A 23,163-nucleotide genomic window follows, 5' to 3' on the forward strand; every position below is an offset into this window, starting at 1 on the left:
CCTGTTAGCATATGTTGGTGACTGGGTGTGGGGGAATTCGGAGTTGATTTGGTTTGACATTGAAGCCTTGCAGTTGCGATGCCCTCTAGTTAATTTATTATTTATGGATAAGATGAAATCCATGACCGGGCATAAAAATCCAATCATTTTAAATTCGATGAGAACCTGGAGGAGAATGAGGCAAGGCGAGGGCAACTGGGACCTTGGGAGGAAGCCCAAGTTTTAAAACCTGAGGCAATGGACTCCAGCTTTAAGTTATGGGAGAATAAGGGAACCTCATGCCTGGGAGATTTGTTCGAGGGAGAGTTCCTGATGTCATTTAGTCGGTTAAGCCAGAAATATGGACTGTCTAATAGGAACCTTTTCCAGTCCTTTCAGGTAAGGAATTATATACAAAGGAAGACAAGTCAAATGTGGAGAAATTTGTACTCTAGTGTAAGGGTGCTCTTTCAGTCAGTACTTTGTATCATTTACAGAAAGGTCATAGCCTGAGGGATGTGGAAGGACTCTATAGGACGTGGAATCGAGAGCTAGGAGAGGATATTTCATCGGAGATGTGGGAAGATATATGGGGGAATGTAAGGAAAATTTCAGCATCTAAGAGTGCAGGCCATGCAATTAAAGATATTACACAGGGCTCAAATGACGCCAGAAAGGCTAGCTAAGTTCAAGAAAGGAGTGTCATCAGGGTGTCCCAAATGTAAAATTAGTATTAGCACTCTTACACACTTCTACTGGTCATGTTGTAAGATCCAGAGATACTGGAGTTCTATATTAAAGGAGCTAAAGGACATCCTGGGCATTGAAATTAATGTGGATCTGGTATTTCTTCTTCTGGGGTTACCAAATTTACCCTCTCTGGGGGATCACGGGAAGAGATTGTGTAACATTCTTACCCACTGTGCGAGGAAGAACATTCTAGCGAATTGGATGTTGGAAAAACCTCCAGGTCTTATGGGGCGGTGTAGACTGGCAATGGAGCATCTCCCCCAAGACTACCTTACAAACTTGGTGCACCACAAAATGGAGCAGTTTTACAAGACGTGGTGACCCTTTTTAAATTATATTGATGGAGACTTATCAGCAATATTAATTAGGGCTGTGGTATAGCCATGGGAATCAGTATGGATGCCCGTGGGGCTCTGGGAGGGGGAGGCTGGAGGAAAAAGAATATAGGTACTATAACTGGTGCTTCCAGGTATGGGAGCCTCAGTGGAGGTATGATAAGTGAAATAGAACAAAATAGTGAGATGTAATGTAATTTAAGTTACTTGCATTTAGTTTAAGTTAATATTTATTTAATTTGTAGTTAAGTTTAAGTTAAGTAGATATATTTGTTCTGGTAGAATAATAGGTCATTCATTAATAATAGCTTCACATTATGACTTTGTTGTACTGCCTCTACTTTTCTGTTTTTTGGTGTTATTTTTTGTGTGTATAGATGTTTTGTAAAAGATTTAAAAAGGCCTTTAATAAAAATATTTGTAAAAACAAAAGCTGACAGTTCTGTCCCTCCCTTAGCCATGTTTCTATAATGGCTATAATATCCAAGTCCCACTTATCTATCCATGGCCTGAGTTCATCGACCTTACTTTTCAGCATTCTTGCATTGAAATAAATGTAATTTAATCCAACAGACATTCTTTGCTCCCTGTCGGGTTCCAGTCTCTTCAACTTAATATTACTGATTATTGTATCTCCTTCGAGCCTCTGACTTGCCTCCCTGCTATTGAGGATCTCACCAATCTAATTTAAAGCCTCACTTAACAGCAGTAGCAAACCTGGCTGCCAAGATATTGGTTCCCTCTCTTGAACAGGTCACCTCTGTCCCAGGAAAGATTGCAATAATCTAAAAATCTGGATCCCTGTCCTCTGCACCAATTCTTTAGCCATGCATTCATCTGTTCTTACTCTCATGAGCACATGGCACTGGAAGTAATCCGGAGATTAGTTAAAAACCAAAGAGCACATGGGCAGTTTGGCACAATGGACCTAAAATTAGCAAAGTGGCAAGAAGGAGAGAGTGATGATCAAAGGATTTTTTAATGACTGGAAGTCTGTATCCAGTGGTGTAACGTAAAGTTCAGTGCTGGGTCCCTTACTGTTTGTTGGTGTTTAACAATCTAGATATAAACGTAGAAGGTGTGATCAGTAAGTCACAGATAACAACATGAAAATAATGTTAGGTAAATGGAGAAGTGGAAAGCCTTAGACTGCAGAACAATACAGGCGGCCGATGAGATGGGCAGAACAATGGCAAATGGAATTTAATCCTTCTGAATGTGAGGCATTGTGCTTTCGAAGGACTCACAAGGCCTGGGAGTACAGATTGAATGGTAGGACCCTGGGAAGTACAGAGGATCAGAGTGACTTTGGTGTGCATGTCCACACATCCTTGAAGGCAGCAGGACAGGTAGATCAAGTGATTAAGAAGGCAAATAGGATATTTTTCTTTATTAGTCAAACCTTTGTATTCAGGGGAAAGGATGTTATGGTGGAACTGTATATGACTTGAGTTTGGCCACATCTGGACTGCTGTGGGCAGTTCTGGTTGTCACACTGTAGGAAGGATGTAATTGCATGAGGGAGGGTGCAGAAGAGATTGACCAGGTTATTGTCTGAGCTGGAGCAATTCAGCTGTGAAGCGAGACACAATAGCCTGGAGTTGTTTCCCTTTGACCAGAGAAAACTTAGGGAGGTCCAGATTGAGATGTGGAAAGTTCTGAGGAGCATACGTAGGGTAGCATGAAACATTTTCCCCTAGAACGATCAGTAAGAACAAGGAAAGTTTTCAGAAAAGGACCAGGTAGTTTTGAGGAAAATGTGTTCACCCAAAGAGAGTGGATATGTGGAACTCACTGCCCAAAAAAATGGTAATGATGGAAGTCCTGAAGACATTTAGGAACTATTTAGATGAGCACTTAAAATGCCATAGCACACAAAGCTATGGATAAAATGCTAGAAAATGGGTTGAGAATATATGGATCTTTGATGACTGATGCAGACATGATGTGCTGAAGAACCTCTTTCCATTAAATAGAAACTCTACAACTACTTCAACCCCCACCCTTGCTTCATTGCCAAAGCACCTCAAATAAATTTGACAAACACCATTTCCTTTTCACAATTTGTATTGTGTTTTTCTCAGTGGTGTGCTACTACTTCCTTAATAATGGAATCTAAAATTTTCCACATAACAATGTTAAACCTAACTGGCCTACAGTTTCTTGTGTTTTGTTCCCTCCTTTCCTTAATAGTGATGTGAACATTTATAATTTTTCAATTAGCTAGAACCTTTTCAGAGTCGAACAAAAATTTTGGAAGATTTTAAGCAACATTCACTATCATCGAAATCATTTGTTTAAGACCCTCAGACGTTGCCTATACAGACCAAGAGACTTATTGGATGCTCGTCCCATTAGTTTTCCTAGTACTTTTTGAGTGGTAGTGATTATTTTAAATTCCTCCCTTTCTTTTCACCCTTGCTTTTCTACTATAGTTGAGATGTTTTTGTATATTCTATGAGCACAAATACTTGTTCAAAGCCTTTGTCATATCCTTGTTTCCTATTATTAATTGCCAAGGCTCACCCTCTAAGGACCAATGCTCACTTTATCAACTTTATACTTAAAGTTTTCTTGTTTTTATATTTCTTCCTGTAATTTTACTTCGTCATCCTTACTGGTTTCTATTTTTCTCTCCAGTCTTCAGTTCGTATTCGTTTTTGCAGCATTGCACATCATTCAGTTTGAAACCATTCTTAGAGTCTTTACATCCAGTTTAAATAATAAGCTAAACATTTTTCAGGGTTAGATGAAGGAAAATTAATTACTTGAGATGGTTATGAGGTCATCAGTTGGACTTTATTCTCACTGAAAGATATGAGACTATGCCAGATTACAGTGTACCTTAATGTTTAGTATGAAGTGAAAACAACAAATGCTGGAGATCACAGTAAGTCAGACAGCATCCATGGAGAGAGAGCAAGCTCACATTTCAAATCTAGATAACTCTGCTAAATGGTTTATTCATGTCTGGTCTGCCATGTTTTCTGGTACCTAACTTAATTGAGTTTCATCATAGAACATACCTGATGCTTGTATCACGCAAAAATGCTTTCAGTACAAGTTGTTAAATCATAAATAGGAATGGAAGTCCTGTGCTCTGAAAGTAATGTTAATAGTGGCAGCATTGCTATAGCCACATCTGGGATCGATTGATCAATCTGGGATCTGCATATTTGCTTGAGTCAATGACTTTTATAGAGAAATGAATGTTTAAATAAGACCTTCACTATCGTTGTAATTAAATTTGATTTCACTTAATGGCTGATGGTTGCTACTGGTTTCATTGTCTGCATCTCATTGTGAAAATACGTTATGTCTGATAGAATTATGGCTGGTTAACAACTGGGAGTAATAAAACCTTGGAGCAATTATAGTTGGATTAACAACTGGATTTTTAAAAAAAGTTATTACTGGACAATCTTGTTAGTAGAACTGTGCAGTTCTATAAAGGCGAGGGGCATTATTATTTAATAATTCTTTGGTGATAGAGATCAAACAAATAAAATCCTGAGAATCTGAGGAATTCTGTGCTCTCAGAATTCAGTTAATTGTAATGTTTTGTAAATAAGATGATGATATAATAAAGTTCAACGGGAACACTTTTTGAGTCCAAAATCATTAAGAAAGGCTCTATATTGGAAAGATCCAAAAGTAGAATTGAAACCTTGGCCTGGGTTTTTGGTGTGGCATTGTCTTGGGAACCCTCTAAAAATGGTGAGCAGGTCCTAATTCCAAGAATTCTGGGTTTTTCAATTTTCACGGACATGAGATGATTGGAATTGCAAACCTATATTTTAAACTCCTCATTTACTCCAAAGTGGGAATATGCATAACTTTCCCCTACAATTTTCATGGAATTTGGCTACGTTCTTAGAGTCTTGAAAGTGTCATGAACCAAAGTCTGCATGAGGAAAGTTTATGAAAGCTAACTTGAAATGGTCATCCTTGCGTTTCCATGCCATGGATGGTGTCTGTTCTTGCTTTTCCTCCCCCATACCAAATGAGGCACTTTAATTCCCATCCACCCAGGATTTAACCCTATATTCAGAATAGCATATATGAAAAACAGCTTTTTAAGAAAGATCATTCACACCCTTCTGTTTCACTTGCTACCAGTCAATGAAACTGTCAATCATCCAGGCTTTATAAAATATCAATAACAGAAACTCCAGGCATGTGAAATCTCTTAACCATGTGTCAATAAATACTGTGAATTTGACAGCAATGTTTTCCCTGAGTCTCATGATGTATTCTGTACCATGGAAGTATTAAATGACATTCACATGTACTGTTGTCCCAATGGGATTCATTGTGTCTATACAACGTATAGTGAGTGAATGGGTATTGAAGTTACATATCATGTCATGAGGGATCATTGGCAGAGAGTGAAGGGGCCTAGGAGGTAGGTCATAGTCTGGGATGAGGGGCCGTGGAGATAGTTGCACATAACCTGGTGTTGAGGACATTAGAGTCAATGGGATGTGGGTGCATAGGTCATAGAGAAGTGTGTGGTGGATGATGGTATGAGGAGAAGGCGGTGTGGCTGCCTGTGACCTTGTCACCAGGTTGGCTGGCCTGCTCCCAACCTTAAGCTCTCCCCCTCTCTTACCTTGGCCATTTCCAATGTGCACAAAGCCAGGAGTATTCCTTACTCCTGCTACCCAACTCAAGGCTGAACATCCAGACTGTGATGTAATTAGTTAACTAATAAAATATGATTTGCATCAGTTTTTGTGATCCAGTAATACATGTAAAGGGACCTTTCTGCCAAGAACTGTTGTGAATTCTTAATATTTGCTTTTTATCCATTTTCATGAACTGCCTTTTCACACAACCTTGCCAGATGAAGGGAGAAGTTTAGTTTTGCCCCTGCACATTCGTATATGTTCCTTTCTCAACTCAGAGATATACCATCTGACTGCTGAGATATCTATGAATACACAGAATGATGGGCCAAGGAGCAGAGAGCATAATACCAGAGTAGGGGATTGCCAAGTAGAATTTCTTCTATCAGAAGTAGTGATTCTATGTAATTTTTTACCACAGAGACTGAGTCATTCAGAATAATTGGGGATGAGATGGATTTTTAAACAGGAAGGGAATAAAGATATATGTGGAAAGTGGAGTTGAGAATGATCAAATCAGCCATTAAATGGCAGAGCAGAGTTGATGGGTTGAATATCCTACCTCTGTTCCTCTGTCTGAGAAAGATTTTTACCTATTTCTAACTGTCTATGCTCAGTGTTTCCCCAAGGTCCCCAAGGACTGGAGAATTGGAGCACAAGATTTTCTGCTAAGTTGCAGGAACCCCACAATATCCTCCTTCAAGAAATCTGCAGCGTTCTGTTTTTGCTTGTGAATTCCTTATCTCTTAGAATTGTTACTTGTTTCAGCTTTTCTGTTTATACTGGATTATTGATCAATAAGCCAGTTTAAAATTTTTTTCAGTCCTGAAAACAATTTCACTTGTAAACATTATCAAGATTTTTCATTAACTTGAAGTATTTTAGTCAACCCTCAAAGTTCAGATAATTGGTGCAAATGTTTTTAAACAGGACATAGGCTGGGCGATAACTCTCCCTCAAGATCTTACTTGCATTGTTATTCATGTTGGCTAAGAAATAGTGGGAAGCTGTGACCAGGTGTTAACAAATGAGACAAAGCTTTATTCATGTGACTTTGGGCCTGCTTTTTTTCTCATCCGTGTCATCTGGAATAGTAACGCACAGTTGTTCTCACGCTTTATTTGTTGTACTTTGCTTTTATGAAGCAAAGAGATTCCAGATTCAGTCCTTCATCTGTTGTGTGGTTGCTCATATCAGCAGGATGTTACATTTGGTTGTATCATCTGTTAAATAAAGATTGAAACAAAATAAGCACTAGTTCCCATGCCTGGCTTCTATCAAACCACTCATACTGAAACAGGGCATTTATTTGTGTTGGGCTTTGGCTGATGGCATGACCAGATTTTGATGTCATTCCCACCCTCATCAAATGCTCTGCCAGAAAAAAGCAGGCCCAAAGTCACATGAGTAAAGCTTTGTCTCATTGGTTAGCACCCTGGTCACAGGGTATTAGCTCACACGTGAATCATAGCTACTTGACTGAGGTGTTAAGAGATAGTAGAAACACAAAGCTGCATAAATCAGTGCCTTCAGCCAAAGGGAGAAAATTTAGGGATGATGAAAACAAAAATCACAGTGAGCTGCAACTTATCTATATTGAATCAATTCTGTGGACTGCATTTCAGCCACTAATGCTTCCCAGTTCTGCTTTAAAAATGTTTTTGAATACCATTTTCCTTCTCACAAAACATTTTGAGTGTTTGTTGAGAGCTTTGTGTTTGGTTTGACAGTTGGAAATAGGAAACTTGTTTGAAGAGCCATAAAAGCGGTCATTGCAACTTGACTGGATCCTGATTGTAAAATGTTCATATTCACTTTCTTCTCAGACAGTGAAACTTTGAAGTCAGTTTTCTTGACACTGAGAAGGGGCAGGTTTTTGAAGACTGGCCATGTAATCTGGAGGTAAAGGAAGACTGAGTCTTTTCTAAATTAAAAGGCAGGATCTCTAGTTTCATTATGTTTCCTGAATTAATTATGTTTCCTTTCTGTAAATATTGGAATAGATGGCCACTGTGGTGGACAGAGATGTAGCCCTTGGAAAGCAGGCTTGTTGGTAATTATCCCTGAGTTGGGGAGTCGAAACTCTGGGCACAATTTAGAAATAAAAGAGATGCTTCTTAGTTCTGAGATGGAAAGTTATTTTACTCAGAGGTTCATGAACCTTTGGAATTCTTACCACAGAGAGCGATGGAAATTCAATTTTTTGAGTACGTTTTAGATAGAGATTTACAGATTTCAGATTACTAATGGTGCATAGAGTCATGGAGTTGGGGTGAGTAAAAAACATTGCAGCGTTCCATCAGCTGTCAACGAATTGAATGGTGAGGCAGGCTGGAGGGCTTGAATGGTCTATTCCTGGTTCCTGTGTTCCGAACATGTTATCAAGAAACAAGCAGAAGGCACTAAATGTGCAAAGACAAAAGGTCCTGACAGTATTCCAGCATTAGTACTGATGTACTCCAGAACTTGCTGCACCTCTGAGGCAAGTTCCAGTTAAACTACAACACTGGCATTTACCTGACAATAAAGAAAATTGCTCAAGCGTGTCTTTCCACAAAAGTCATGGTAAATCAAACCCAGCCAATTACAGTCTATCAGTCTTCTCTCAATTACCAGGAAAACAATGGAAAAAGGCCATAAATATCGCCATTAAGCAGTACTTGCTTGGCAATAACCAACTCTCATTGATGCTTAATTAGGGTTCTGCTAGGGCCACTCAACTTTTAACCTCAAGACAGCCTTGTGCAAATGTGGACAAAAGGGTGGGTTCCAGAGGGAAGATCAAAGTAACTACCCATTATATCAAGGCCATATTTGATTGCGTGTGGTGTCATGGTTCTCTTGCAAAATTAATCACCATGGAAATCAGGTGGGGAGGAGGGAAATATGCATTTCGCTGGTTGGAGTTATACCTAATACAAAGGAAGATGGTTGTGTTTGTTGGAGGTCGGTCAAATCAGAGTCAGGAATCGCTTCAGGATTTCCTCAGGATTGTGTTCTAGGCCCAACTATTTTCGGCTGCTTTATCAATGTTTGTGACTCCTAAGATATTGAAGTATTCCATGTCCAAATGAAGTAAGGCCTGGACAGTATCCAGGCTTTAGCTGAAAAGTGGCAAGTAACGTGTGCCACAAATTCCAGGCAATGACCATCTGCAATAAGAAACAATATAACAAATATCCCTTGATGTTCAGTGGTATTACCATCATTGAAATGTCCACTATCAACATTCTTCTAATTACCATTGATTAGAAGCTGCACTGGACTAGCCATATAAGCAGCGACAAAGGCAGGTAAGAAACTTTAGAACGTTGCAGTGACTAACACCCCTCCTGACTCCCCAAAACCTATCCGTCATCAACAAGTCAGCAGTGTGATGGAATAGACTGCTGTACTTTTTCCCGAGTCACACTTTATTGATTCTGACTTCTCCAACATCTGCAGTCCTCACTATCTCCTAAATAATCACTCTTAGCAATTCAGTTTGGATAGGTGTTTGCTGTTTTCTTAGTCTATGAAGGGTTTCAACTTCGACTTCAACCTTTCAGTTTCAAAGTACCAATTGAAGTAGGTTGCATTTTCTGTTCAACCAGGGTTCCAGTGTTCCTAGATATAAAAACCTCCTAATTGGAAAAGACAATTCACTCAAGGCTGTTGTACGAGATGATGCTACTACTCAAGGACTTTTACCAAATCACTGCAGGAAAATTAAATTATTTTAATGCTAGTTAAAGAAATGTGTCTGATTTTTCAATTGTATGTTGTTTGAAGAGCAAGGTGACTCTCAGAGTGAATACATCTAAAGTAAGTTCCCTGTCTTTGCTTAAAATATGTTATTGTCTGAAATTTGTACAATGCTGTAGTTTTCAAGAGGCTTGCTCTTTTTTCACAGATGGTTTACCACGGTCAGTGTTGAAGGATTGGCGGAAAGTTAAGAAACTTAAACAAACTGGAGAACCTTTTCTGCAAGATGGCTCATGCTCTGAGATAGCACCAAATCTTCAAAAGTGTAGAGAATGTCGTATGGTACGTTACAGGAAAAATGAGGAGTTCAGTCAGTCAGCAGTATTCTGCAGATTCTACTATTTCCGTCGGTATGTAAACATAAGTTTGGAACCTAAATTTCAAGTTGATGGTATCATTATGTTGTTCTGGCCTTTCAGGATGAAAAGTGGATTGGTTCAGGTTAATTAAGTTAATTAACATCATTTAGAGAACAGAATTTGGTCTGAAGAACCAAGGCAACTAATTAAGAAATAAAAGAAAGAACTGTGGATGCTGGAGATCTGAAACAAAAACAGAAATTGCTGGCAAAACTCAGAATGTCTGGCAGTGTCTGTGGGAAGAAAGCAGACTGAACGTTTCGTGTCCAGTGATTCTTCATCAGAATTGACCACCATTGATGAAGAGTCGCCAGATTTGAAATGTCAACTCTGCTTTCTTCCCACAGATGCTGCCAAGCCTGCTGAGTTTTGCCAGCAATTCTGTTTTTGATTCATTTCTTGGGCAGAGTATTGTTCAGCTATGAACAATACAAATGTCTATCATTATCAACATTGTCATGATGTGTCCATGTGTATTGTTGATTTTGATGTTCACCCTTGCTGTCAACGTGCTGTAACCACTTATTAAATCGTTACTTCAAGCTGTTATTGGCTATTGTCTCCCACATATGAAACCCAATGATTGGATAGCTCACCACAGGTCATGTTGCCATTTCCTGCTAAGTTTAGCTAATGTCTATATTTGAAAATGGTGAAGTGATCAAGCATTAGCAGAAATGAGAAAGCATGGAGAGACTTGAACAAATTATGCAGAGGGTTTGAATGAGGCAGGTGTATTATGAGTTGTATAGTTTAGACTAGATTAGAATCCCTACAGTATGGAAACAGACCCTTCAGCCCAACAAGTCCACACTAACCCTCCGAAGATTAACCCACTCAGATCTATTCCCCATATTTACCCCTGACTAATATACCTCACACTATGGGCAATTTACTATGGCCAATTCACTTGACCTACACATCTTTGGATTGTTGAAGGAAACCCACGCAGACACTAGAAGAATGTGCAAACTCCACACAGACAGTCACCTGAGGTGGGAATTGAACCCGGGTCCCTGGTGCAGTGAGGCAGCAGTGCTAATCACTGGGCCACTGTGCCGCCCAGTTGTCAGATTTAGATTAGACTTACAGTGTGGAAACAGGCCCTTCGGCCCAACAAGTCCACACCGACCCGCCGAAGCGCAACCCACCCATACCCCTACATTTACCCCTTACCTAACACTACGGGCAATTTAGCTTGGCCAATTCACCTGACCCGCACATCTTTGGACTGTGGGAGGAAACCGGAGCACCCGGAGGAAACCCACGCAGACACGGGGAGAACGTGCAAACTCCACACAGTCAGTCGCCTGAGTCGGGAATTGAACCCGGGTCTACAGGCGCTGTGAGGCAGCAGTGCTAACCACTGTGCCACCGTGCCGCCCACTAAGATGATGCCTGAGAAGTAGTAAATGGGTCAGGATTTGGTAAAGTCTTAAGACGCAACGTCATAACTGTAAGATTCTGGAAATGCGATTTGTGTTATCAGGTAGATGATGCTGAATGATTTAATATAAGTAAGCACAGTACTCTTGATAAACAGGAAAAGATTATACACCTGGAGCACTAGAAATTTACTGTTTATTGCAATCTCTGAGTGGACAGTTGGGGTGTGAGTGAGAAGCCTCTCTGCCGTTAAGATTTATTTAAGACAAAGTTGCATTATTATTTAAGTCTGCCACAATTAGCCATTGTCTACAAAAGGCAATATGTATCTCTGTTTATGAAACAGAAACAATTGGTTAAATACCTTGAGCACACTATTCCACAAGTGTGGGCAAGGCAAGGAGGCTGGCCTCCATGCACTGTCACAACTGGTACGTGGATTGAATCCATGTTGTTGGGCAGGATGAGAACTAAAGGAAATTGTAAAGCAACCTGCTGAATTTATGGAAGAGAGAATTCCATTTTGAATGCTTGTACATTCAGCTGGAGCATCATCCTCACTGACATGAATAGGGCCATCGTAGGCTGTGTCACTGATAGAGTGTGTAGATTGTGACCCCCAATTCCACAGTAATTCTATATAGAAATCCTGAAGTCAGGCCAACTATTAATAGTGCTGAACCTTTGAAGATAGGACTTCAAAGGAAATGAGGGGGTGTTATAACAAATTGTCTATCTCACTGGTTGTGAAACCACTCAGTGCCAATGTCTTATGGTCTTTAAGAGTGAAAATACTGTCTTGTACAAAATATGCCACATGAATATCTATCTTTTGATAAGGAAAAGAAAGTTTATTAGCTTTCCACTTTGGGAAACCTCTGGATTACCTATCTTAATTTATTTTGATTCATTCATGGGAACGTGAGTGTCGTTGGCTGGCCAGGATTTATTGCCTAAACTAGTTGCCCTTGAGAAGGTGGAGGTGAGCTGCCTTCTTGAATTACTGTAGTTCACGTGTCATTGGTTGACCAACATAGGTTGACTCACAATGACTTGCTTGATAGTACTGTTGATGACACCTTCCATCACTTTATTGATGATTGAGAGGAGACTGGAACAGTTCCTGATGAAGGGTTTTGCACGAAACGTCGATTCTGCTGCTTGGATGCTGCCTGATGTGCTTTTCCAGCATCACACTCTCGACACTAATCTCCAGCATCTGCAGCCCTCACTTTCGCCTGGGGCAGTAATTGTCCAGGTTGGATTTGTCCTGCTGTTTGTATACAGGACATATCTGGGCAATTTTCCACACAAATAGATAGGTAGAAGCTGGAATTGTACTTGTTCTGAGGTTGGCGAGATGTGTGGCAATTTGTGGAGCACAAGTCTTCAATTCTATTGACAGAATGTTGTCAGGGTCCATAGCCTTTGCAGTACTCAGAGCTTTCAAATGTTTCTTGATAGCATGTAGGGTGAATCGAATTGGCTGAAGACTAGTATTTGTGATGTTGGGGACCACTGATGGAGACCAAATTGGATCATCCATTTGATACTTCACTTTTCTTTTGTTATTATAGAGTAAGGAAACAGATCCTTCAGTCCAACCAGTCCATAACATCCATAATCCCAAAGTAAACTAATCCCACCTGTCTGCACTTGGTCCATATCCCTCCACTTTTGTTTTATTCAAGTACTTATCTAAATGTCTTTTAAATGTTGTAACTGTACCCAAATCCACCTCTTCCTCTGGAAGTTAATTCCACATGAATCATTCACTGTGTTAAAAAAGTTGCCCTCATGTCTTTTTATAAACCTTTCTCCACTCACCTTAAAAATGTCCCTCTTAGTCTCAAAATCCCCCTCCCTAGAGAAACGACTGCTGCTGTTTGCCTTCTATATATCCCTCATGATTTCTAGCTGAAGACTACTGCAGATACTTCAGCCATATTTTTTTGCATTGATCTGTTGGGCTCTTCCATCATTAAGAATGGAGATATTTGTGGAGATTCTTCCTCCAGTGAATTGTTTAATTCTCCTCTACCATTCATGACTGGATGTAAGAGGAACAATGAGCTTAGATTTGATCTGTTGGTTGTGGGTTTACTTTGCTCTATCTATCATTTGCTGCTTATGCTGTTTGGTATGCAAGTAGTCCTGTTCGGTCACTTCACCTGTAAATTGTTGACACCTTATTTTTAGAAATGCCTAGTGCTGCTCCTGGCATGCCCTCCTGCACTTTCCACTCAACAAGGGTTGATCCCCTGGCTTGATGGTAGTGGTTGAGTAGGAGATATGCCAGGTCATGAGGTTGCAGATTGTGCCAGAGTACAGTTCTGTTGATGGCCCACAGTGCATCATGGATGCCCAGTCTTGAGTTGCTAGATCTATTCGTAGTCTGTCTCACGGAATACGGTGATAGTGCCACCCAACCCAGGGGCGGCATGGTGACTCAGTGGTTAGCACTGCTGCCTTACAGCGCCAGGAACCCAGGTTCGATTCCAGCCTCAGGCGACCGTCTGTGTAGAGTTTGCATGTTTTCCCCAGGCCTGTGTGGGTTCCCTCTGGGTGTTCCAATTTCCTCCTTCAGTCCAAAGATGTGCAGGTTAAATGAATTGGCTGTTCTAGGGCAGAGGGAATGGGTCTGGGTAGGTTACTCTTCTTCTAAAAAGCATGACGGAGGATATTCTGAATGTGAAGGCAGGACTTCTGACTGTGTGTGATCACTCTTACATCTGTCCATGACAGTATTAGTGTCTGTAGCAGCAGACTGGTAAGGATGACATGAAGCATGCTTTTCTGCCTCTTGTTGGTTCCCTCACCATCTGGTGTAGACCCAGTCTAGCAGTTTTAGGACTGGACCAGCTCAATCAGTAATGCTGCTGTTGAACCACACTTGGTGTGGGACTTTGAAACTCCCCACCTAGAGTATATTTTGCACCCTTGCCACCTTTCCTGCTTCCTCCAATTAATAACGTTAATTATAGTCATGTGGACACTGTATTTCATTGCACTAACTTTACATTTCCAGAAGATGGAAAGAAGATTGTAAGAAGTCTTGGTGACAATATTTTGTGGCCTCTATTGTCAGTATTATGTAGCCAACATTTTCAATCCATCCCAACTTCTCGGCTGTATCATACCCTGAGTCTTTTTCAGTATATTTGCAAATTATTAATGTGGAAATATTAAATGTACATTGATGCAAAATAATTGCGTCCTTTAATTTTGGGCTTCTCAAGTCAAAGAGTTGCTGCCCATAGTGACCAGAGTGCACTGTAATGTTATAATGAAGCACTTACAAGATGGATGTTAGAACCTTAAAAAGGATATTTAAAAAAGCCATTTGGTGGGGAAAAAATGAACTGGAAATGGAAACAAATTGTTATGTTCATGTATTGGTGTTTTTCGTGGCAACAGATTACACCACTGTGGTAATGTCATTTATCTAGTAATCCAGAGACCCAGGCTAATCCTCTGGGAATTTCAAATCACATCCCTTCATGGTAGCAGTTGGAATTTGAATTTAGTCACTACATCCAGATATACAGTCAGGCCACATTAATGCTAACAATGAAGCTATAATTGATTGTCGTAATGACCGAACTTTTCATGAATGTCTTTTAGTGAGGGAACTCTTGTCACCTTACCTGGTTTAGCCACCTGTGACTCTAGATCCACAATAATGTGGTTTAATCTTAAATGCCTTTGAAGTAGAAGAGAAAGTCCGTCAGTTCAAGGGCATTTAGGGTTGGGCTGCAATGCCCATATTCCATGAAAAGATAAAGGAAAAGAAAGTGGCCTTGAAGCTGACAGTATAAAACCATTCAAAGTAGAATTGTGTTGGTACTTGAAAATGAACATGCTGAATGCAGGAAAGGAGAAGGAGGTGGAATTAGAGTAGATAGCTCTAATTTAAGGCTGAGTATGCTCCTCTGTGGTTTAATTTCTGATAAATAATTTATCGTCAATCAAATCAATAAGCTACCAGCTATACAATTGTTGTCACATATCATGTATAAAATGATTTCACTAAATTTACCTTTGTCTCTTCTTTTTCAGACTGGCATTCAGTAAGAATGCAGTATTAAGGATAGATGGATTTTCAACTCCAGATCAGTATGATGATGAAGCAGTAAACCTGTGGTTACCCAGTGATTCCATGGATTTGGACATAGAATCTTCCAAATACATTTTGAGAAATATTGACGATACATTTTATCAAATAGAAACATCTGAGAAGACTGCTATGAGTTGGCTTAAACACGATGGTAATAGTTTGCCTCTGTTTGATTTATGAACTGGTTATACAACATACATACTATGCGTGATTTAAAACTTGCTGTAGTAGATGTGGTAGTGTTTACGTGTTGATGGATTCAAATTCTTGACAACTTGTGTTGCAAGTTGGGTCTCTCAAACATAATGCTGTAGTCTGGTTTTGAAATATTGGGCTGAATTTTCCCACTCCATCAAGGACGGGCTGTAAGTAGAGATCGCTGGCAATATGGCAGAGGAACTAAATGTCTTTTCACCACCACAGCATACTGCCAGCACCAGAAGGTTGATGCTACCACTCACTGAGCAACTGCTTACATTGGTGTTGGTAAGGTTGCTGACCTGCTGAGGGCTTTCTCATTGTACTGCCTCACCTGACCATGATCACAAAATGCCATCCAGGGTCCCATACTCATCAGATCCAAGTTGGCTCCCATTTTATGGCTTCAACAACATGACTTTTCTGTCAATTGTGCGAATTATATTGACTTTTTAAAAAATGCCTGTTTTAAATTTGCAAGTTTTAGAATTGGGGATTGATCTTGTGATTTGCAAAAGTAAATAAATAACAGATAAATAGTGCAAGTAAGTTGATTTGTCAAAATTCCCATTGCATTCATATTTAAATGAAGTCTGTATCAAACAGTACATCTTTATATCCCCTTTTATTTTTCCCTTTCTGACTATGTCATATGTGCTCTTGTGTATTTTTTCTGATTGGCAGAATTTCCATCTCAACATTTCTAACATTTTCCAGAATGTTTAAGGTGCATTATTTTTCTTACAACAGTTTATACCTTGTCTGATCATTGGCTTTGGCTGCTTTTTGCAGCAGTTTAGACTACACCATGTGCAAAACCAGTGAACTTTCCCCTATAAACTGAAAGTTTCAGCGTACAGTAACAGTGTTTGTTTTGTGTTTCAGCCAAAATAGCCTGGAAGAGAGCAGTAAAAGGAGTTCAGGAAATGTGTGATGCATGTGAAGCCACATTGTTTAACATCCATTGGGTTTGCCAGAAATGTGGATTTGTGGTCTGTTTGGACTGCTATGAAGCAAGGGGAAGAAGGGGTTCTAAAGGTCAGTTTCTGAATTGATCTGTGTATTTAAAAAAATGTAGGCTGTGTTCATACACTGTTCAGTTTCAGCTGTGTTGGTGCCAGCACCAGAATACCCTTTGCTAACATTTTGTGAATTTTCACTTTTTCACACATAGTATTTTGCTGTGTAATTTGTTCATACTTCCCGGAATTCAATGAAATAATGTATTCATCAGTGTGTAATGTTACCCAAGTGTGAAAAACTATGTGGTGCCAGTGCAGTTTGATCAAAATTACGTCAAGATGTATGAAATGTGCAATGCAATTGAAATGTCTGTTCAAATCTTTAGGTATAGTGTAGCATTCATCTTCCATTGACATGTTACAATGCTCTTGTTCAAGATCAGTAGCATCAAGTGTTGATTAAAAGAGAATATTTTTAGATAGCAAAACATTTCTTCCACTTCCATAAAAACACAAGTAGTGAAGTAACTGTGTGGCTACATCTGTGAAGAATGAAACAGAGTTATTTCAAGAATTATTTGACTGTTCTTTGGTCTTTTTTATAAACATCATTCTTCTCCATCTCCCATAAATTTGTGAATGCTGTTATTTTTAATTTCCTCACTCTCATTTAAAATGATAGTAAATCATAAATACAATCATGATGGGCATGGATATGATAAATAGACAATGTCTTTTCCCTGGGCTGGGGGAGTCCAGAACTAGAGGTCACAGAGAGAGGAAAAATTTAAAAGAGACCTAAGGGGCAACCTTTTCATGCAGAGATGGTGTGTGTATGGAATTTGCTGCCAGAGGAAGTGCTGGAGGCTGGTACAAATGCAACATTTAAAAGACACCTGGATGGGTACATGAATAGGAAGAGTTTAGAGGGATATGGGCCAAGTGCTGGCAAATGGGTTAAGATACCTGGTCGACATAGGTAGGACCAAAGTGTCTGTTTCCGTGTTGTACATCTCTATGACTCTAATTGACAATGTGGCTAGCTGTGAATGTCTACTCTATGCAATTTCTCCATCCTGGCCAAAATTGTCACTTTCACAAAACATCATCAAAAAAGATCATTTAGTCACTATATCATTGTTGCTTGTGGCATCTCACTATGTGATAGGTATCTATCTTCTTTATTTATGATATGGAGATGCTAGTGTTGGACTGGGGTGGACAAAGTTTAAAAACTCACACAAGACCAGGTTATAGTACAACAGGTTTATTTGGAAGTACTAGCTTTCGGAGCACTGCTCCTTCATGAAGGAGGATGTGAAAGGCTACATAAATGCATGTTCACTTTCTTCAAGTTTCAGAAAACTCATTTTGTCAGATAATAGGACAAAATAGCAATTTCCTGCAATACACAGTTTAATATTGTTGGGCATTTTCTTATTTTTTTCTTTGAACATCTAGAATTCTGATTTGCTTAATCGATGATGACATTTTGTGAGATGTTCCCCTCATTAGCATATTCTCTGCAGTTTAGCTGGTAACATCCATTTGGCCTCGTGTCTTTATATTGCATATTCACCACAAATGCAGTTCACCAATTTATTGAATTTCTATGTTCAGGATCTGAGCTATCTCTGCAGCTAAGCTGCAAATTTGTACATCACATTGAGAAAGGTCCATTGTGGTGTTCATTCTAGCTCATGGGGTTGGATTTGTAAACCTGTGTGACATCAGCTGAAATGTTTTGACAGCTGGAATTCTCTCATTTCCGTCTGGCACTACATATGCTTCCAACCATGTACTCCATACAGAGATGTTTCTGGACAGTACCTAAGTAGTATGAATGGGATCTTCCTAGCAGGCACTTGGACAATAGCTGCTGGGTTTAGTTTAGAGGCACTTCCTACTTAGCCTGGGATCACCAGATTGGTGATCTAACCTTTGTTGTTTTCTCTATTTGAACAAATGTTGACTGCAAACATCCCCATTATTTAAATAGTGCTTGAATCATAGTGGATGGATGTTGCTCAGAACCATCTGGTTCATTTTTTACTGAGGTAAAATTTAAGAACTCTTAAAGTCACAGTTTAATATTATGTTGTAACTTCTACTCTTATGCTTCAAGCAAACCCATTCATGGATTTATATGGAACATTTGCTGTTTTCATCCTTCAAAATGCACTTGTCACTGATGCAAATGTTGTGATTATTACAACTATGTGTTAGATTTTGTGTTCCATCAAAGAAAATCCTAACAAGTATAAATAAGGAAACCCTCAATATATTTATTTTATTTTGTGATTGTAGTTGATAAGGAACCCTATGTCTGGTTGAAGTGTGTCAAAGGCCAAGTTCATGATACAAAGAACCTGATGCCCACGCAGATTATTCCAAGCACTGGTAAGATTCCAGCAAAGTGCATTTTGGGGTTATTTACTTAAGTTGATCAGAATGGTTGCAACATATTGTAACTTACACAACAAAAGGTGTAAACATAAAAGTTTTTAAACACAAATTTCACATGAATTATTTTGTGTGTTTTTATCTCTTTAGTGTACAATGATTGCAACATAGCCAGACATGCTCTGTAGGGAAAACTCTAAATGCTAAAGGCCAAGTTCAGCAAACACCCTGTTTAATGGAAAAGTATTGTTTTACACCTGACTGCCATGTGAAAAGATATTGAGCAATGTGTTACAGTTCAGATTTTGTTCTCATAACTGGATGAGGTCACCATGAAGACTCCTCCCTCTCATCCTTGGTCCTTGCCTGAGGGGCCTTGTGATTTTGGATGTAGGTTTGCTCAATGAGCTGTAAGATTCATTTTCAGACGTTTCGTCACCATACTAGTTAACATCTTCAGTGAGCCACCGGAGGAAGCACTGCTGGTGTTTCCTGCTTTCTATTTATATATAAATTGGAAACCCAAGGAAACTGGCTCATTTAAATGCTGGTGTTTCCTGCTTTCTATTTATATATAAATTGGAAATCCAAGGAAACTCACACATATAAATAGAAAACAGGAAACACCTGCAGTGCTTCTTCCGGAGGCTCACTGAAGATGTTACCTAGTATGGTGACGAAACGTCTGAAAATGAACCTTCCAGAACTCAACCCGAGCTACAAATCTTCTCAAAAATTGCTAAGGCATTGTGATTCTTGGATTAAACTTTCATTAGAGCAGCCAGTTGTCCTCTCGGACTAAGGAAGCCTTGGCTTTTCATAGGTTATATAACAGAGATTGTTACCTGGCTCATTTTTGTTGATGTGCATACTTGCTTCTGCTTTAGAGAGTATGCATACTAAATGATAAATGCATGTTCTTTATTTTAGTCTTAACAGATATTGGAGACATGATGCGTTCTTTTGAAGCTAGCTGGGGAATTGTTCCACATGATCCCTCTACTAGTGAACAAAATGTACAACTTGCCAAACTCTGCACAGCTAATGGGATCTCACAGGTATAGTAAATGTGGTCAACAAATGAGCCTAGCCTCATGTAGCATTTGGTTGTAATATTCAACTTGCTAAAATCCAGGCATTAAATCACTAACATTGGGTATTCCGTTTAACCTGGCTAGGTGCCCCTTGCAAGAGCTTGAAACAGAATGGGAAAGCATCATTGCAGACACAGATTTAGAACTTATTCTAGAGTTAATGATGTAACAAGCATGTGAGTTGTGATCAGATCCTTTCCTTGTGATAGTGTCATTTGCTAAGGTAAATAATCTTCACATGAGCTGTGGATAAAGTGGATTCAATCTAAGCCGGAAGATGATATGTTTACTCCAAGAACTTCATTGTTCTCAAACTGCATTTGAAAATAAACTCCAAAAAACGAACATCATTACAAATCCCTTAAATTTACTTTTACATGGCTAAGTTGGCAAATGAAGGTAAAAACACTTAACTCTCAAGGTTCATAGAAAATAGATGCAGGAGTATTCCATTCAGCCCCTCAAGCCTGTCTCCCCACTGCTTCCACACTGTAGGGATTTTATGATTCTATGAAGCCAGTGAAGCTACCATTTGTCTACCTTTGTTGCTGTTCCATGTTGGAGACTGTCTGTTACTTGAGCAGCAGGTGCTGTTCTTGGTGGCATTGTTAGATCTGAAGATATATTGGCCATTACCCATCATTTTGCACTGTAGCCCTATTTGGTTATCTGCCTTATCTCTTTTTACTTATTTCCAATCTGTCTTTTGGATTTGACCTTGTTTCTTCCTCTCCTGGTTCTCTGTATATATTTCTATCCCTCTGCCATTTTCACTTTAACCCCTGCAACCCCCTGGACATCAGTCCTGGTTTTGTTTGTGTGCAACCCATCCAGATTGCTTCGGATCCCCCAGAACCAGTCCCAATGTTCCAGGAATCTGAATCCCTCCCCCTAGTATAATCTCTTTAGCCACATATTCATCTGAGATATTCTGCTATTTCTACTCTGACTAGCACGTGGCACTGGAAGCAATTCTGAGATCACCGCCTTTGAGGCCCTACTTTTCAACTTGCTCCCTAAATCTTCCTATATTCTACTTTTAAGACCATAGCCCTTTTTTTTCATATTATGCTATTGGTACTGAGGTGTACTATAACCACTGGACCATGGGCTGTTCACCTTTCCACTCCAGAATGTCCTGTACCATTCCAAGACACACTTGACTCTGCTATTTTGGAGTCTCTTTTGGGGCCCCAGAAATGTCTACCTATTCCCCTCTTTTACTGTACCCTTCCCACACATTCCTCCTCTTCCATGCCGCAAGTGCAACCGTGATGCAACGAATTTGACTGTTGATACTTTTTTCTGAGTCCTCTCCCCCCCCCCCCCCCCCCCCCCCCCCCCCCCCGCCTTAGAGTGACCACCTTTTTGTATGTGTTAGCCACTGTTCACCTTGTGCATGTTTCACAGTGTCCCCACCCACTATTCCATGTCTGAAAACTGGGTTTTCAGGAGTTGCAGTTGGAGACTGTTCCTGTACATGTTCTGGTCACAGGTACTGGAACTGTAGCCAACTTCCCACATCGAGGGGGAGGATTATACCATACCTTTGAGCTCTCCTTCTGTGACATACCCCTTTAAATTAACCCCTCTCATTGCTCATAACATTAATTACTCTACAGCTCTTCTTCTGAGACCTTTGCACTGTAGTCCTTACCATTAATAAACCCAAAATAAAGGCCTTACAACCGTAAGCGATTAAAAGTAATATACTCATGTGACCTTATCACCTCATTAGCTGCTTACTGTTGCCCCAGGCCTCCTTTGACACTCATTTCAGACTGTTTCAATGCACTGCTGAGTGTGGGACTCCTTTGCCAGACAGCTTCACAGTGATGCTAACTGTGTAGTCTTCTGTGAAGTGTTCTCTGCTCTCATGTGCATATAAAAATCTGAACTTTGAATTATTCAAGGTTGCAACTCTAACTATTGATAGACAGACAAAATGAAGTTTGCAGTCTGTCTCCTTAAGTGCTAAATGCCTTAATTAGTTTCTTATTTCTTATAATTTTTGTTGTTTGATTCTAGGGTGTCCTAAATCAGAATACCATTATCTCAGTGGCTAAACAGCCCTCTGCAAGTGAAAATCCAAAGACCAATGGCAGCTCCACCAGCCCTCAGAACAACATCACTACTGAAAGTAAGTTTGTACCATCTGATTCTCCCTTATGTTGGTTGACAGACCTAGTGGGACTGAAAGCCAAAGAAGAAAGGAAAGGTAGAAGGAACAAACTAAAAATACTTGTCTTCACTTCTGACTACCAAAATCCTAGCTAGAAAGTTCAAGTAGCACAAAAGGATCAAAATTGAAATCCTTGTTCATTGCTTCTATAGCAATGATATTAGTTAAGCATAAGAACTTGTGGATTTTTTCCTGTGGATATCACTTTCAAACCCAAGGCGAATGTCTTGGTTTGTTTTTAGACACTTTTCCCAAGTTTTCAAAGTTTGAATTTAAACCTATTCCAGACTGCAAACTTGATGTCATTTGAGGTTATTTCAAGTTCTGAACAAATTTTTCATATTAAATACCCAAATCTCTGTTCCCAAACTGTATTAATAAAATGTTGGTATCATTATTGATTTTTTGATCTCCCAATCAAGGCACACAGCCTAATTTGGATTTCAGTTTTATGGATGCCAAGAAATTTCACGAGGCCCCTTCTGAGCTCTGAAATTATTTGTTATTTATATAACAGGATTGAGATTTATGTAAAGACAAAATACTGCAGCTAATGTGGAAATCTGAAAAATAAGTCAACAATATTGGATGTACACAAAGTCAGGCAGCACCTTTGGAGAATTATAAGTTCAGATTTGTGACCTTGTTTAGACTGGAAAGTCATATGCATGCATAATACATCCAGTCACAGGAACAAAGGGTGATACAAACAATAGGTTAGGTCAGTGATAAATTGGAAAACATGAAAGATTGAATGATAGAAGACATTATTGAGTAAAGCATAAAGGAGCAGTTAGGAATCTAGTCAAGAAATAAAATAGCTGTCTAAAGAAACTTTACATGACATCATTGTCTGTACCTTGTATCTGAAAAATGGGAGCTCTTGTTGTGATATGAAATTATCGATACTGAGTATGAAAGTTTGCTAAGTGTAATATGTTCTTTCACACCTTGAAAATACTTTTAAATGTGTTTCAAAGTGCTTTAAGAGGAATTAATTCTTTGAAGTTCTAGAATTTGTTTGAT

General features: G+C 39.4%; 1 protein-coding gene across 5 annotated transcripts in view; it reads left to right on the plus strand.

The window, feature by feature from the left end:
• jmjd1cb (jumonji domain containing 1Cb) overlaps nucleotides 1-23,163 on the plus strand; it is a 407,377-nt gene that overhangs the window by 358,496 nt on the left and 25,718 nt on the right. For all 5 annotated transcript variants that reach the window (XM_060841851.1, XM_060841852.1, XM_060841855.1 and 2 more), the window contains 6 exons: nucleotides 9,585-9,786; nucleotides 15,241-15,449; nucleotides 16,382-16,534; nucleotides 18,766-18,858; nucleotides 19,792-19,919; nucleotides 21,984-22,095. In XM_060841851.1, coding sequence (XP_060697834.1) covers nucleotides 9,585-9,786; nucleotides 15,241-15,449; nucleotides 16,382-16,534; nucleotides 18,766-18,858; nucleotides 19,792-19,919; nucleotides 21,984-22,095 — 897 coding nt within the window. The remainder of the gene's footprint in view (nucleotides 1-9,584; nucleotides 9,787-15,240; nucleotides 15,450-16,381; nucleotides 16,535-18,765; nucleotides 18,859-19,791; nucleotides 19,920-21,983; nucleotides 22,096-23,163) is intronic.

Source organism: Hemiscyllium ocellatum, chromosome 22 (assembly GCF_020745735.1).
Source record: "Hemiscyllium ocellatum isolate sHemOce1 chromosome 22, sHemOce1.pat.X.cur, whole genome shotgun sequence".
NCBI classification, from domain to species: domain Eukaryota; kingdom Metazoa; phylum Chordata; class Chondrichthyes; order Orectolobiformes; family Hemiscylliidae; genus Hemiscyllium; species Hemiscyllium ocellatum.